The 17,713-nt window shown below is 29.3% G+C and overlaps 1 protein-coding gene and 1 long non-coding RNA gene across 8 annotated transcripts; both read right to left on the bottom strand.

Annotated features, from left to right (window-relative positions):
* Positions 1 to 5,215: 5,215 nt before the first annotated feature.
* Positions 5,216 to 9,423, bottom strand: LOC114422221 (tubby-like F-box protein 8). 7 transcript variants are annotated; one of them, XM_028388456.1, is made up of 8 exons: positions 9,406 to 9,423; positions 9,061 to 9,282; positions 8,882 to 8,908; positions 8,693 to 8,759; positions 7,736 to 8,232; positions 7,511 to 7,598; positions 6,683 to 6,815; positions 5,216 to 6,216 (listed from the first exon to the last, which is right to left on the bottom strand). In XM_028388456.1, the coding sequence occupies exons 5-8, from the start codon at positions 8,081 to 8,083 to the stop codon at positions 5,502 to 5,504; spliced, it is 1,284 nt and encodes a 427-aa protein (XP_028244257.1). In that variant the 5' UTR covers positions 8,084 to 8,232; positions 8,693 to 8,759; positions 8,882 to 8,908; positions 9,061 to 9,282; positions 9,406 to 9,423; the 3' UTR covers positions 5,216 to 5,501. The 7 variants fall into 7 exon arrangements, with proteins under 7 accessions (XP_028244257.1, XP_028244255.1, XP_028244256.1 ...); XM_028388454.1 differs by having other exon boundaries at positions 7,736 to 8,167; XM_028388455.1 differs by having other exon boundaries at positions 7,736 to 8,084.
* A 2,049-nt stretch (positions 9,424 to 11,472) lies between these two features.
* Positions 11,473 to 17,092, bottom strand: LOC114422220. Its single transcript, XR_003668646.1, has 3 exons — positions 17,026 to 17,092; positions 15,947 to 15,997; positions 11,473 to 11,647 (listed from the first exon to the last, which is right to left on the bottom strand). It is a non-coding gene; the product is annotated as an uncharacterized LOC114422220 (long non-coding RNA).
* Positions 17,093 to 17,713: the final 621 nt, after the last annotated feature.

Raw genomic sequence — 17,713 nt, 5'->3', positions numbered from 1 at the left:
GATGGTATGCTTTGAGAATTGACAGTTTTGACGCAATTGTTGTATGAATTTTTATCCAAATTCATACTAAAAAATTGGGATGGTATGCTTTGAGAATTGACGATTTTGACGCAGTTGTTGTATGAATTTTTATTCAAATTCATACTAAAAAATTGGGATGGTATGCTTTGAGAATTGGCGGTTTTGACGCAGTTGTTCTATGAATTTTTATCCAAATTCATTCTAAAAAATTGGAATGATATGCTTTGAGAATTGACAGTTTTGACGCAATTATTGTATGAATTTTTATCCAAATTCATACTAGAAAATTGGGATGGTATGTTTGAGGATTATGGTTTTGACACAATTATTGTATGAATTTTTATCGAAATTCATATTAGAAAATTGGGATGATATGTTTGAGGATTATGGTTTTGACACAATTATTGTATGAATTTTAATTCAAATTCATACTATAAAATCTGGATGGTATTATTGAGGGATTTGATGTTATTATTGTATAAATTTTATTCAAATTCATAGAAAAAATTGGGATGATATTTTTATAAAAGAGGAGTTGAACAACAATCACAAGGTGTGAAATGTTGTAGCCCTCAAGAGTTACAAAAATCATAACAACCAACTAACCAAATACACCACATAAGTGAACACTAGAGACGCCTGTGTGCAATTTTTCAACCAAACAAATTAACTTTCCTAGTACCACATACAACACAGTATCGTGACTACTGTCAAACAACAACAAATCCCCCAACAAGAAAATTGAGTATGAGAATTGATAATTTTGATGCAATTATTGAAATCATACTATAAAATTGGGCAGATGCTTATGTATGAAAGATGTCGCGTGAGTTAGGCTTGATGGAAGGCTAACCACTGACAACCTTTTTTTTTTGTCATGGGTTTTTCGATGTTCTGGTAATATGTTCATCGCAATATACATATGTTGACTTGTATTTGGGGTTTTAGTACCCTGTTCTGATGGGTTGGTTTTGTTTGTTAGGTTACCTCTTACCAGGCTTTTAGTTTGCTGTCATCCTCTCTGTTTGTCTGTTCTAGGTTGTCATATATCAAACCTTGTGAATTATGTTTGAGCCTCCTTTTTATTTTATTAATAAAACTTATCTTTGCCTTCAAATTTTTTTTATTCAAATGTGATTCAATTTCAATATTCATATGTTTATTATCGGTCTATATGATTGACGCTGTCAGACTTTACAGATTACTGTAGCACTGGATATGACAACTCAGTTTCGAGGGAGAGACTCTGATCATTGGAAGCGCATATGTGCTGATGAATATATGAAATGTGCTGTGATTGAATGCTATGAATCCTTTAAACATGTTCTACATGATTTAGTGATAGGAGAAACTGAAAAAGGTTATCTGTTGGCATCTTGTGTTGGTGCATTTGAATTTAGTTTACACTTCATGCCAAAAGGGCTATTCAAGATTAATGGATTATATTCTTTTTAATTGGTGCAAATTAGACCCAGTTTCATTAATCTTCTATCCTGCTTAGATCTGTTTTTGTACGAAGAGTTAAAATTTGTTCATGTGGTCTATCATCTTTTTGAATTTCCTAAATTGCAATTACACCAAGTCATTTTATTTTTCCTTTTATAACATGGCAATGGGAAATAGCGAATTCACAAACTTCTCGCTTTGCTTGACGCCTATTATTCAAGCAAGAAAAAGTAATGTAATGAAATTTTAAAATAGTTAATTATTATTAATAATTAATGTCTAAAAGGAATGAAATGAATGTTTTTCTTGTGTAGAAATATATTTAGGCTCATTTTGGTGATCCAAATTGAATAGAAATAGATATAATAAAAGAGCGTGATAAAAAAAATAAAAAATAGGAAGAGATAAGAAATGATACAAGAAGGATTAGTTTTATTCCAACTCCAATCTATTGATTAATACTATATGCCCCAAGTTAAAGTGGTGACAACTAACCAGGTAGGAGTGTTTTCGGTGTATTATCCGATATTTGAAAAAAAAAATATTTGGATTTTAAATTAAATGTAAAAGCAATATACGATTTAGTTGTTTTTTGGTAAGGCTATACGATTTAGTTTCATTCAATCTTAATATAATTTTAATTTCTAACTAAATTAAACCAATCTTTTCTTTATCGGTTGAGATAAGTTAGGCAATTTTTTTAAAAAATTTATTTTTATATGATTTTAAAATTATTTCTAATTTATTACCCAAAAAAAATATTTCTAATTTTGTTTTTAAGTAAATATAAAACTGCCTAAGTATCTTAACCGATAAGAATGGCGTGATGCTAATGGTGGGAAGAGTAATATGTATAATGTTATTGATAATGACAATATATATATATATATATAAAGAGTAATATTGTATTCACTATTCTATTTTCTTATAAATCATTCTACTACCTTATTAGAAAAGTATTGAATAAAATAAATATATTTGATGTCTTAAAAATATAAAGCACATTCAATTCTTACCATACAAGAAGGTAAGAGGATTAATCTCTTTCTATATCTATATTTTTTTTACTGTTATTTATATTTATTTCTATATTTATATCTATCTATCAATTCTTACATATAAAAAGGTAAGAGGATTAATCTATATCTATAATTTTTTTTTACTGTTATCTATATTTATTTATATATCTAGTCTATCTATCAATTCTTATCATACAAAGTAAAATGTTTTTAAATTGGAAGGTTGCACGTGATCATTCTAAAAAAATTTCAAGCAAATTTTTATCCTACTTGACAGTACCAGAATGTCTCTCTCTGCTTACAAATTAATTTATGGACAATTATAACATGCAAAACCATGTAATAATTTTTTATTTTATCTTCAAATCAAATATTCTGATTGAGTACAATTACACAATCAATTTATTCACAATTAATTTTAATGTTGATTCTTTATGTTTAAAAAAATATTTAAGAACAATTTCTAATACATTCTAGTAGGAGATATAGTAAAAAGATTTAGAATTGTTGCAATTATATTGATTGTGTAAATTGTAATTAAATGACATTAGTGATGATAATAATAGTAACGCTAGTAATAATTGTACAAACAAAAATCACCATAATTATAGGTAATAATAAAGTGGTAACGATGATAATTACAATAATAAATTGATAGCGTATGTAATAGCTAGTGATCAGCACCAATTGTTATTGTAATTTGTTTGTTTTTTTTACTGTAGTTATTGTAATTTGTAGCGTGATAGTAACACCAGGTGATAGTCGTGATGATAAAATTGACGATAAAAGAAATAAATTTATTTATCATATACTGCCTCCCCTTACAATTTTTCTCCAAGATAAAGTTTGAATTAAAGAATAAGAAAGAACAAGTTAATGTGATAAGTCTATCTTATTCAAAATCAATGGACTCACCAAACAGCCAACTAAAAATTTAAAACAAAATATACATTTTTTTCTTTTGCGCTAAAAATAGGATAGGTTTTATGCCTTCTGTAATTCATTTGCGTTTACACCTTTGGTTTTTTTATTAGCTTGTGATTTTATTTTATTTTTGCTACATTAGTTATTGGATAGTTGACTTGAATCAGATATATTTTATTTAATTTGTATCTGACTTTTTTATTTTATAAATGTAAGCATTTAGGAAAAGAAAAACAGTCGTGTTTTTTTTTTTACTAAACATATGATAATAAAATAAAGTAAAATTTGAGTACTCAGTTTTTAGTGGTTGTTCTCTATGATATCAAGCTTTTGATTTTTTAGCATACACTACATAATATATATTCAATGTTATGTTAAAAAACGTATATAATTTAGCATTTCTTGTTATCGGTGGCTAATAATTGTTTGACTTAAATGATGAAAAAAAAAAAATTGTTTGACTTTATCCATGAGATTTTCCTGTTCCCATCTCATGATTATTACGTTTTGAGCTGAGATGAAGCTGGTTATATTGATTTGCCTTGACATGTCTAGTTGACTTCTACACCAGAAATGCTACTACCACTCCTCATCCACGCAATATGTGTATCATCATCTTCAATCATATTTTCCTAATATGCTATAATTCAATAGTCAAACCTTATTAAGGTTATAGGACGAGAACAAAATGAGAAGTTATTAAGAATTAATCAAACCATTAGAATATATTTTTTCACCACATAACCATTACTTTTGTATTTATTTTTTCTATTAAAACTTTGGTAAACGCTAAGAGCAATTTTTGTTTGGTCATTACTAATATTACTACGAGCAATGTTACATAGCATAACTATCTGATTCGTATTTCGAATCCATTATTTAGGTAAAAAATAGTTCTTAATTTTTATGTTTGGCTTAAATAACTTTAATTTTTATACTATTTAGTGATGCTTTTATTTTTATGTTAAAAAAAGTTTCCTTTTAAATCCTTATTAAAAAAAATACTTTTCATTTTAGTTCTTGACTATTAAGTGATAATATGACTAACAAATTGCTATCAAGCGATATTGTTTCTTCAATAACAAGAATTAAAATAAAAATACTTCAATATAAGAGGAATAAAATGAAAATCTTCTAGTACAAAAGAAACGTATGTTAAAATTTACAATTTGTATTAAGGCCGTTAGAAATTAAAAAAAAAACATTTTATTAGGTTCCAAAAAAATTTAAAACGACAAAAACCAAAAAATGTTACTCGAGTGTTTTATTTATTTAGTGCTTTAAAATAACATAAAACCAGTAAAAATTATATTTTTATGAGTTATGATACTTTTAATGCAAATATTTAGAAACAAGAATAAGAAATAAAAAGATAGTAACTTTTTTTATATTTTCTATTAAAAACAAAAGATAAATGATATTCCCCCAACTCAACTAGATTTTAATAAATCAGTTGGCTAACTTGTTAATTAATTCAAGAAAAGTCGTTCTAGTCATGTTATACAGTCATCAAACCTGCTGAGTTGGTCATCACATTCGCAGGTGTACAATAATTTGGTCCACCATCTTAAACATGATCAGTATCTTCCAAAAACAAGTGAAATATCACTATTGGCATGGGTCCAACACCCAGACAAGCCATGCCCAGCTTCAGTTCATAATTCTTAAGCACCATTATTTTCCTGATTCTCAAACAACTCTTATGATCAATCTATTCAGTGCCCACCATACTAGGTACAAGCACATACAGCATCATGTGACAGATTATATGTACCTCTCAATTACCAAACATGCACCAGACAATGTAGACGGCAGCATAGCCTAAAATATATGTTAAATGATGGTTTGTTGGTGGAATCAACTGAGAAAGAAACATAGCAACATTGTATGTTAAAAATGCTCCAAAATCCTATTACATCAGAGATGAACTACGGTTACAATTTAATCATACAGAAGCTGAGTAACAACAATTGCCTATTCCCATGATACTGGTAATGAAAATAGAAAAAGAAAGATAAACAACGGGAAAGATACCATCATCATAACTGTTTCATTAGCTCACTTAAAACCCTTTAGCTTCATGATTTATCTTTATTCACAAGCCAATTTGGTGTCAAAGCTGCTCAAGCATATTGCAAAAGCTTGGAATGCAGATAAAGGGTACCGATAATCCATGGTGAACATGTCTTTACCAACTTTGCCAAATTGAAGAATGATTTTATCATGCTCCGGTGGAGCTGGTTGAGATGGTGTAGGTGCACCAGCGGGTGGTTGGGTGGCAGCAATCAACTGAAAGTTTTTAACAGACGCAACTGTTACTCGTCCACGGAAATTAAGGCACCAACATTGTAACTGTTCGTGCCATCTTGGAGGCTTGTTTTTCAGAACCAAGGGTCTCATCTTGCCATCATCATCCTCGATGATAGATTCCCCAATCTCAGAAAATCGTGAACTGCTGAACTCAATCGAACGATCTAGAGACTTTGAAAACGAGATGCTCCGAAACGAGTCCTCCAAGGGACGAGGAAGAAGCTCTGGCTGGCCAGGAACAGTGCCGCCTGCATCAAGTGCTGAAGCTGGTATTGAATGCATAACGCAGTGCATCTTTCTTGGGCCTCGAGTTCCAAGCACATTTAATTCATATGTTACCTGAGCTATGTTGTAACTCCCAGATGGGACCTTAGGCGAGACCTTTTTGGAATAAAATCTACGGCTCGTCTTCCCAGTCATAGGAGGGCATATATGGGCAGAAGAGTATGGAGGCTGTGTATCGCATATAATGAATCTTGTACCAAGAAAATTTGATCTGGTGAATGGATGTCAAAGAAAATCTCATAAGTGAGAAGATAAGGATATATAAAACAGAACATAAAAATAAAATACCATGTAAATAGGCTTGAAGCCTTGAAAAGCAAAATAGGATAAATCTACAAGGCATAAGTGGAAAATTAATGATGGAATAAGAATCTAAACTATTGCTTTGAATAGATATTTAAAAAAGTACGATCTTCTTTTCGCTAATAATGGTTACAATTCTTTTCATCGAATTTTGTATGTCAAAAATATATCAAGGTCAACATGCTTACATCTCTCACCAACTGAAATTGACAGTGAATTCTGCCGTTATACTTCAGGGAGTTAGAATGCACTCACCTACTCTAAATTTTAAATGATATTTTAAGTTTTTTAAGAAGAAACAAAAAGGAGTTTCATCAATAAAGTCAAAGATAAAGTAATCAGAGGATGTTAACACTTGCAGGCAGTAAACTCACCTCAGCTTTCCAATGTAAGTGTTACTGGATCTAGAGATGTTGTCAGCATCCATGGAAATAACGTACTCTGTGTAAGTTGTTCTCCTTGTCCTCTTAGCAGAAAGGAGGAATTTTCCATTTTCAACTAACAAAGCTGCAAAACTCAAAGTAAATTAAAAAATAAATGGAAAAGAAAATTAAATGAGCTCTGTATGCACTAGAATATGGCAGTAAATATCAGACTCTGATTGAGTCCCATCTGCCACATAATATACAGGCAGATTAGGCCCTTCCAAGGCAGCAATTGGTAAGATGGGAATGACTTATACACACTAAATAATAGAATTAAGCAACATCTAAAAATAACTTATGAGGAAGGTAGCCATGATAATTCATATATAACACGACAAAAACAAGGTTTGCTCCCAACTAAATGGCTATCAAACAAGATGTTCCTTTCTTCTTAAATCAATCATCAATCATAAGGGAAATAAATAAACACACAGAACCAACCATTATAAAACTAAGTCAAGTAGTCAACTAACTGATTTTCATGCTCTATGAATGGAAACTTGACCCATAAAACCCATTTCCAAAATTTTCCCACAAGACCCAATAGTTTTTTTTTTTTTTGTGCTCAGCCAAGACCCAATAGTAATTGCTTCAAGTGTAAATTACAGTATTACAAGTGCCATCCCATATAGATCTCAAATCATATCCATGCAAAGATCTACACACATGCAGACAGAATCAGCGTTTGCACAAAAATTCATGTGCTTTCATAGCATGCCAAGATCAATAAGCCATACAAAACCAAGTGATAACTAAATGTATAAATAGAAAGCTTACCAGGGCTGAGACAAAGGAATAGGTGGTATGTTAAATTAGATTTATCTCTTTTGATAAAACATTGAATGATTCCATCCCGTGGCCCAGGCTGAAAAGCGAAAGGAGCAAACAATCAGGGTGTTGCTTCAACCCATAACATCAACTATCATTGTTATCACCACATAAATGTAATAGTTTGGTTAATAAAAGTGAAGCAATCTGCTATGAAAAAGTAATGAACCTAACCTGCTTCAAGGACACAGGGAATGTAAGTTTGCCACAAAACTCTGGGCTCTTAACGATGTCCTTGCACATATTCCTCCAAGACTGGCAAACTGCAGCACATGCAACAACATGCTTTCGAGCAGGCCATGTATTCTCACTCTCCTCTAGCCGTCTAATGATATCAAATAGTAATTCTGGGGGTAAGCTAGCCCAGCGGCTATTTTGAATTACTAGAGGCTGGTCATGCAAATCCTGCACTGATCCTTGAGATTTTCCTCTATGATGCCCAGTAAGTCTGACATCAAAACTACGCCTAGATAAGCTCCCGAAACTATCCCTTACATCACGAACTATGCTGCGGAATGACATTCTGCAGGTGGTACCCAATAATAATTATATATATATCTTGTGTGAACTTCTGACGTACTATATTCAACCACTGTGAGCATATGGCTGCCATTCAGCAAAGTTACAGTTATTATTCCTCATCTTTCCACCCAAAATACTCTCTAAAGACTCTGATCCAAAATAGACACCATCCAATACATCAATCAGTGTTTAAGCATCCATGGCCATGAATTAAATGCAAGAGGTATTTACAACAATTACAGATAGTGAAATGCCAGAAGGAACGTGTGTGTCAAAGACTAGATATTTGGTCATCACTCATCATCGAAAAGGGTGGCTCAAAATAGCATTATCATGATGAGATGGTAGCAATTTCAGAAGCAAAAATGCCATCATTTAGTATCAACCAATTAAAAATGCCATCATTTAGTTATTCTATAGATCATATTTGAAATTTATATGGAAATCGTTAATAGGCACGCAAAAACTAATTAATTGCTATAAATATGGAAAAGCTATCATCACCAATTCACTGGCCAATTTAGCAGGTACAGAAATAGAAAGCTTTCAAATTTCTTTTTCCTTTGGCTATTATTGCGAACACCAAGGACCAGAAGAGAGACTACTAACTCTTAAAAGTTGGAGTTAAAATCAAGTCGATCAAAACTCCCAAGCCGGATCAAAAGCAAACCTTCATCTGCATAGCACAAAAAAGAGAGTTAGAAGACAAGTCTTCAAAATTTCAAATCCCACAATCTCCTTTAAGATTTGGCTCCCACAGAAACTGGAAGCAAAATAACTCAATTTTTCTACACCCACCATTTTCCTTCCAAGAACTTGGAAAAACTGAAAACCCATGAGTTTCGCCCCCAGCATTTTCAACAGAGACCAAGTAGAATAAAAAGAAAAGACCCAGATTAGAAGAAACCCTCCACAGATTGTTTGAATGAAAAAAAGAAGAGAGAGTGAGTACACTTTGGATTTGGGAGACAACATACCCAGAATATAGAGATCGGTAGATGAAGTATTAGCCCTAGTTTCAGAGACGAAATTTACGGAAGAATCAGAAAGGGATCCTCTTTACGCAGCAGAAGATACAAACGAAGCAGAAAGACACAAGCTTTAGGTCAGAATGCCAACAACACCTACTCCTTCCAGTTTCTTACACCTCCCTCATCTCTCTCTCTCTCTCATGTCCGGACTCCAATGTCTCGTTAAATCTATATAAAATAAGAAAATTTATTTGAGGTTTTATTCAAAGATAAAATTTATTGGTATTTTAATAATAATAATAATAATAATACTCAACATAATTCTGATATAGAGAAGTTTAATGTACCCACTTGGTCTCCCTGAACAAATCGTCCCATAAAGGTCGCGGCAACCAGTCAGTAATGTCATGTGCCCACTCTCTTCCAATATCCCATGTTTTATTCGGACGTACTGTATTTTTTAATATTAAGAACTTTTTTTACCAATAAATAAATGTTATTAATATTTATTATTTCGTCACAAAATAACAATTATCTTAATGTGTATTACAAACACAGATTAAAACAAATAAGACTAATAAATTTTTAAATTAATTTTATATTATCATTAATTTATTTATAAGTTTTGTTGGATATGATTAATATTATAAGAGGAATATAATTAAAAAATAATTAATATTTTAAAATAATTTTGTTCTCTTACGTTATAATGAAACGAATGAAATAATTATTTGTTTTGTTTTTGTAGTGAAAAGATTTGAACTCAATTTTTTTTATCAGTCAATCTCATATATCTCCTAATTAATTTTCTGTTCTCCTGTTTTTTTTTTTTTAGACATGTTACTTAAATAAAGTTGTTTTTCCTTCTACGAATAGTTAACGAAAAATCAAACTAATAACATCAAATTAATTAAGAAGGAAGACCCAACGACTTATATTAAAACAAAGGATTATAGAATGAATTCAAAGAATATTTAAAGGCAGCTGAAACGGAGGTTTCTAGATTATCGATAATGTCTATTCCTATTTTAAACCTTTTGAATTTGATATACGTTTTTAATATAGTTTTTTGATTCGGTATCCACAATAATTGTGTATTTATTTATTTTGGTAGCTCATATTTTTATTTTGATTGCTTAAAATTTACTCTATTGATTAAAAAATTACAGATCAGCACTATCTTATTACCGCTTTCATCACTGGAAAATCTGCATTATTGATGTTGTTTCAACCCCCTATTTTTTGTGATCATCTAGCAATAGTGGAAATTGGAATTTTATTTCTATGGCGAAACAAAAGTTAATAAGTACAATATTTTTTACATATTTTAACATTATTTATACTGTACGTTTCGTTAGTTGTTTCAGTAGTTAAAAAGTTGTTCGATTATATTAGTATTTGATATATATATATATATATATATATATATATATATATATATATATATTTGTATAGTTTGTAGTGCCCTTTTCTTATACATTATTTTAGCTTTTAATATTTTGTATTTTATTTTCTTCTAACTCCCAAAATATTTATTAAATTTATCCTTTACAGTTTTAAATAGGGTAGAATTTCATTTTATTTTTATTTTTCTGCTTTCACTCATTTACATGCATGATATTGTGATCCATCCACTAGTTGTCATCCTTCTTCTCATTGTTTTTTTTAGTACATTTCCAACACAATGTTCTTGATACATTGATGCCGCAATGTCTTGTATTAGCTTTTCTCCTTATCTTGCTATATAATGTTTACTTATATGTATGTTACTTTTTCCCCCACATAAATCACAACTCACATTTATAATAACTTAAACTCTCTCGATGTTACTTTTATTATTTATTAAACTTATTCGGAAATATTTTGACATAATATATATATATATATATATATATATATATATATAAAAGATGAATAGTCTCATATCTGTTTATTTACTCTATCTAGAACTGTGATTGCAAGGAAAGTCCCCCACAGTAATAATAATAATAAACATGTAAAAAGTCGGGTAAGTAGGTAGAAGCCCCGGAATTACGCATGCATTGTGTATAGTTTATACGATGACAATGATTTCAATGAGTTGAGACTTTGAGAGCTTTTTATTTTGAAGCCTCTTTTTTAGGATACCTTCCGTTCCATTCCAACATCATTCACTGTTTTGTTCTTTGTTGAACTTTAGAATAATGATAATCGATTGTTTTCAGTTGGAGTTTTGGTGACAAAGTATGACTTTGGCGATGCTCATTCATCATCATTGAAGCTTCATAGCGTAGGAAACGTTACTTTTTCGTCGCGTGCCTTATAATTGTTTTTTGTTGAATTGAAGTTGTAACTTAGGATAATGTTTTTTATACTTTCTATTTTTACCTTTTTCAGTCTCACCAGCAGTCTATTACATGCATATTGAGCAACCTCCAATTAAGAATAGGTAATTTTATTCTCTTAATTATATCAAATTAAAACACAAAAATACACAATAGATTACATTCATTTTCAAAGACCAGATTTTACTTTATACAGATATACAGTTAAAAACGGTGCCTTCATCGGTAGTGTGGGGTCCTCATTTCCTCTTTCTGAAGCTATTAGGCACCTGCATTTCGTGTGCTCATTATGAGATGAGGAACTCGATCTATAATCTACATCCAACTACTCTTGGTTTTGGTCAAAATCTTCCTGCTATTCATCATGAGGCTTAAATGACGATGACTCATATTCATTAAAAAAACATGACGATGACTCAATTTTGTTTTTGGAGGAAACTATAATTCGATCAGTTTTTTTAATATATATTTTTAATGGAGTATTACTTAAATTGAAATTTTATTTTAAAAACTTATGATGATATTTAATTTCAAATTTTATGACACAGATTATTAAGATAAAATTTATTTTATCAATAAAAAAACACCAAAATTACTTTTTTTTGTTTGCTACTTTAGCATTTTAAGTATAATTTTATATTCACTTTTTTATTTTAATTTTTAAAGCAAATGAAAATCATTTAAATTATTTTTTTATTTGTAAGGAGGGTCAAATTATCACACATACACACCCATATATTGGAAGCATATCTAGTGAAAAACACCACTCTTATATGAGTGAGAAAAATAAATATTAATCGTTATATCTCCCTATGAATGATCAGATTAAAACACAAGTGATGCGATATTTATAAGCGTCACATGACATCATTTCTTGAATCTATGCAGGTTGGTGCCCTTGTACAATCTTAATTTTCTCTTTTTACTTTCATGTAAAAATGTTGATTTTGTTATATATGTGACTCCTATGTAATTAGGTCAACGTGTGATAGAAAGAGGTGATTAATTGACATAAGGTGTCAAAATTTTACACTTACACAACTTAATGCTCAATTCAATCTTATATATAATAAAAAAATACCTAATCAAGATAATAGTTAAGTTAAATATATTTAATTAATAATGTCATAAATTTAAAGATATAAGATGGATTAAATGTTTAAAATAAAATAAAGATCACATGATTTTCTTTATTAACAAAAATTAAGAAAACATTTGAAGGAAAGAAATCTCCACTTTTCCTATAATCCTAAATTGGGAAACTTAGATTCTCATATTTAATACACATTTTTAAAAAATATATTATTGGAAAACTATGATTCCTAATATTCCTTTTTAACTAACATCCCCACAAAAACATTTCCGTGAAGGAAGTGAGAATCCTACTTTTTTAGATTTAGTTTTTATTTTACTATAATAAAAATATCATATTATTTTTATTAAATTATTTAATATGGTAAATAATTAAAGTTAATAGTAAAAATATCACATAATTTTTTAATTCTTAAAAAATTTATCTAAAAATTCTTAATGATTAATTAAACAAATATTTTTATTTCCAGCAAATATAATTTTCAAGATTCATGATTCTAAAAAATTATGATTATCGAGCATGAAAATTTTCTCCCCTTCCAAATGTCCATTACATTTAAAAAAAAAATAATGCCATAAACTTAAGTTTATTTAAAAAAATACTCATAATTAAATGATTTAAGTTGAGATTGTATTTGATGATGTCACTCATAATATAAGAATATTTTTTTTTCAACCAACGAATGAGTATAACTTATATTGTTAGTAGTCAAATAAATACATTCACATTATGGAAAATAAGTGAATATTTATTAATAAGCTAAGATATAAAAAACCAATAATTAAGACATTAGAAAGTGATTATATGTTTTTTTTATATATTAGGACAAAAAATATGTTTGCGCTAGAGGTAGTAACATTTTTGTACAATACAAATTTAACTAATTCAACTGTTGATCCATTTAATATTATTTTTCGAATCATGTATGTTAAATTTCTAAACTATTGAACATTAGTTCATATATTCTGACAATTGACATTTAATTATATTTTAACATTATACTATCTATCAGAATAAAGTAGTTTGATGAATTATTGTTATTATTATTTGCATGAAATTTTATAAATCTATTATACTTTATAATTTTTTTAATTTAATGGCTAAACTGAATATATAATTTCGTATATTTTTTCTAAAAGAGTTGGTGTAGCAGCACATATTTAAAAGAGTTAAGAATGAAAAAAAAAACAAACAAAAAAACTGTCTTGTAAGAAATGAGATTTTTGGAATAAATTAAATACAAATAATGAATAAACGTGAGTGTCGATTTATGAAATTCATGCAATCTTTTCGTAGACACGCATTTTGTCTCTATCCAATTGAGAGATCGAATTAACTATAATGTAAATTTAATTACTCACGAAGCAAAAAATAATTAATTACTCAAATTATTAATGAGCAAAGACAAAAAAATAAATCTAGAAGCATAAGTAGATTAACAATGAAATAATCATGTTATATGCAATTACTATAAAACAAGCTGGTATTTTTTCTTTGTTATCTTTTTAATAATGAAAATAATTTGAAAAAAAAAGAGTCAAAACCTAGAATCATTACTCTATATTGGGGAAAGAGAGACACTCCCTTGGCTCTCTAAATTTTTTAAATAATAAATAAAAAACAAAAAAGTTAAATACAGTTAAGAAAATAGTGACAGAATTAAAAAAAACCTAATAATATAGAAACAGTGAGAAATTACTATAGGTTTGGAAAAAAAAATTGAAAGTTTAAAAAGTAATTTAAGGATAAGACTATCTAATTAAATGTGGATATCAAAGTATTTTGTTTATTAGTAGTATAAATGATAAAAAAAAGTTAAAAAATCAAAACAAAAAGTGAATCTAAACTTGAATAAAATGGATTGAATTCGCTTATTGTAAGTGTATAAATCGTGCCTAAGTATATCGAAGCAAGCACGAAATTTGGGGCAATACATACTCTAATCATTATTGTCCCTACTTTTCAAAAACAAATCTTGATAGCATAGATAATAGTTTGTTGCAAATGTATAGTGATATTAATTGGTGATGTATTTATTGCCTTGATAAAACACTCATTCACATCAGCTAGCATTCCTTCAAGTCGCAACATCTACCCTAACCAATTTGATCTTAAAAAGCCATCCATGTTTATTTAGATGTTACTACAACATCAGACAAACCTTAAAATGTTATTATATGTATAAGCAAGGACTAAATAAGACTATGGTGATGAAACACTGCTTGCTTGCGCTGTGACTTTACATACTCAAATCAACTCATGTCCTCCTTGATTGTGGAATCTGTAAAATTTGATCACAAAGCATATATAAAAAAGACTACAAAGATCTCTTGAAGTAAACTTGAAAATTCTATGTATGAGCCTAGGTTTGAACCGAAGACCTTTAGTGAGTGAGACTAGCGTGATAACCAACTACACCACCCGGACGAGAATGTCTATTTTTGGATTATCTTTGAACAGAAACAAGATTTTATTTTAAGACAATTATGCTGCTTGATTATATGCCTAACCGGGGCCATGAATTATCCTTGGGAATAATACATTGGTTTGATGAACCACCTTATGAATGTAAACATTGGTTGTGGGGTGATTCTGTAGGAGCTAAAACACTGCATATAATAGTAGTTATATACTTTTAAATCTTTCCATATTTTATGTATACTTTCTAGATGTTTAACTATCTTAGTATAATAATAAATTAATGATATTAGCATGTTGCAGTTATGATAATACAATTTGTTTTAGGTATAAATCACAAAAAAACTGAAGACCATTGGTTAAACTAATATAATGGCAGTTTATAATGAGATTTTATTGTAAAATTGTTTCACGTTCCATACATAACCTATTTTTTCAAATTTTTGTGACACTAACACGGAAGTAGAAGACAAACTTAGCGAAAACCATGAAGTGAACAAGTCAAATAGCCAATCATTGTGCGTAAGGATTAAGGAAGGGGAAAGTTGGTGATAAAATATATTTAGACGTGTGGAAACCCAGAAAATGGAAGATGTTGCAGCAAGAGGTTAAAGTTGGAGCATGCTTGATTGTATACGTTGAATGGTTGCCAATGACATGAGAGATTAGTCTTAGCATGTAGAAAATACCAAAACCAAACACATACTTAGTGGGTTAGCCTTTAATTAGGTTCAAATGGATAAAAGTATAATCCAACAAATTTGAGATAAAAATTAAATTAATTCTGTTTAATGGCTTTTAAACTTAAGAAAAAATAGATGGAAAAATGAAGTCCATTCTATTTAATTCATTTTGAATTATGCAATTTAAACAATTCAACAGCTTAAAACAACACATCATTGAATTAGTTCAATTGTTCAAAAAACACTATTCTATAATCTATACTAGGCCAGAAGACAAAATATATTGTGTCTTTTATTTTTTTTATTCATCCACGAAATATAAATCTATAGCATTATAAGTTTGAAGAATAAATATTTGGGATTAGGTTGGTTACCTGGACCGCATCTAATGCTGCATTTGCGTTCACACCGTGCTTGAAGCCTCGCTGCATGAAGGAAGTGTTCGATACAGGTGTAAGTGAATGGAAAATGACTGAAATAAACAGTATATTTCTGTGGAATTTATATTTTTACTTTTTATTTTAATTCAAAATTTTCATTTTTTTTCACTCTACCAAACATAAACCAAATCATATAATCTAATTTCATTTTACTAATTTCCTGTTTTCAATTCACTAAAATTATCGATCCTAATTTGGTCTTTCGGGCACCCTTGACCAAGTACAGCTCTGGCGGCAACCGCATCCAAAAATTCGGGCAGATTTATTTTTAGTCATATACTCCATCTCTGAAGCTACACACCTTGTATTTATAGTATTTCTTAATGTAACTTTTTAAAAATAAATATGCTCGTATGATTATTTTTGCTCCAAATTGGCCGGTGCAATCTGCTCCAAAGAATAATATACTCCTATGATCATTTTTTTATGGTTAGTTCTTAAAATGTTATTTTTTTTTGTTATCAGAGAATATCAAATCTGTGATTTTTTTTTCTCTTAATCATTCATTCCATTTTATATCTTCTGGACTCTTATGATCATGTTTCTCTTAGAATTAAAATTTTTCTTTATTTCTTGTGCAATATTCTTAAACGACATTTATTTCACAGTAGAGTGAGTATTATTCACAATATTTTACACATGTAATTTTCGGCTGGCATTATACATCTAAATAATTCCATTCTACCAATTTCCTGTTTTGATTTTGCCCAGCATCACACTTTCCGTATAATTTGTGAATTAAAAATGTAATAAAAATACTAAAATAGTTTGTATTGCCAAAAGAATATCATGAGTTTAGGATTGAAATCTATTGTAATTATATACAATTGAGTTCATTAAATAGTGTGAACACTAGTATTTTTTATACAAAGTTAATCATACTCATGTATAAACAAAATTAAGCATAATTAAATAGCAATAAAAGTTAAATTGAAATAAAATGAATGAATTGTGATATATTTATTAAAAAATAAGATTCAGTAAAGAGGAAAATGATAATGATAAGCACTTACAGTCGCTTTGAACACAGGCAGTACTGCAACCATCCAAGCAATCCGCAGCATCCGGCTCAACGCTCTTCATTTGCGTAGAAATGAGAAGAAAAAGCATCATTGCAGCCACCATCTTCTTCATCTTAACTTTCCCTTCTCTTCTGTATCCTTTTTCACTAGTAAAACACTAAACTGCTTCTGTCTTGATATTTATCACCTCTACGCTAAATAAATGACCACTATTACTTAGCAAATTACGGAAATGCCAAGCCACATCTCAACATAATAAAGAAGCACATGCATATGCTGACATTAACTACACGCTTCTTATCAAATTATTAACCACCAACTTTGAACTATGGGTAGCCCGTTTTCTCTCTTTTGGGCCTAACACTGTTGGAGGACAAGTCATTCTTTATTTCTTTATGTACTATAAAAAAAGAGTTAGATATTCTTATGAAATTTGTATACAAGTGGTTGGATAAGTATGAAATCCAGTCATTCACTTTCCCTTGGTCAAGTTAGTGGGTCAGTGATTTAATTAAGTCAAGTTAGTGGGATTTAATTAAGTGAGTTAATAGTTAATTTAGTTTGACTTTATATATATATATATATTAAAAATTTTAAAATTATATATGTATCTATTATATAAAAATATATAATTATTATTATTTGATTAAAAAAATCTATCTATATTTTAAAATTTAAA

This window comes from Glycine soja, chromosome 8 (assembly GCF_004193775.1).
Source record: "Glycine soja cultivar W05 chromosome 8, ASM419377v2, whole genome shotgun sequence".
In the NCBI taxonomy this organism is placed as follows: domain Eukaryota; kingdom Viridiplantae; phylum Streptophyta; class Magnoliopsida; order Fabales; family Fabaceae; genus Glycine; species Glycine soja.
The sequence above is the reverse complement of the archived record's forward strand: the minus strand, read 5'-3'. Positions and strand labels throughout refer to the sequence as shown.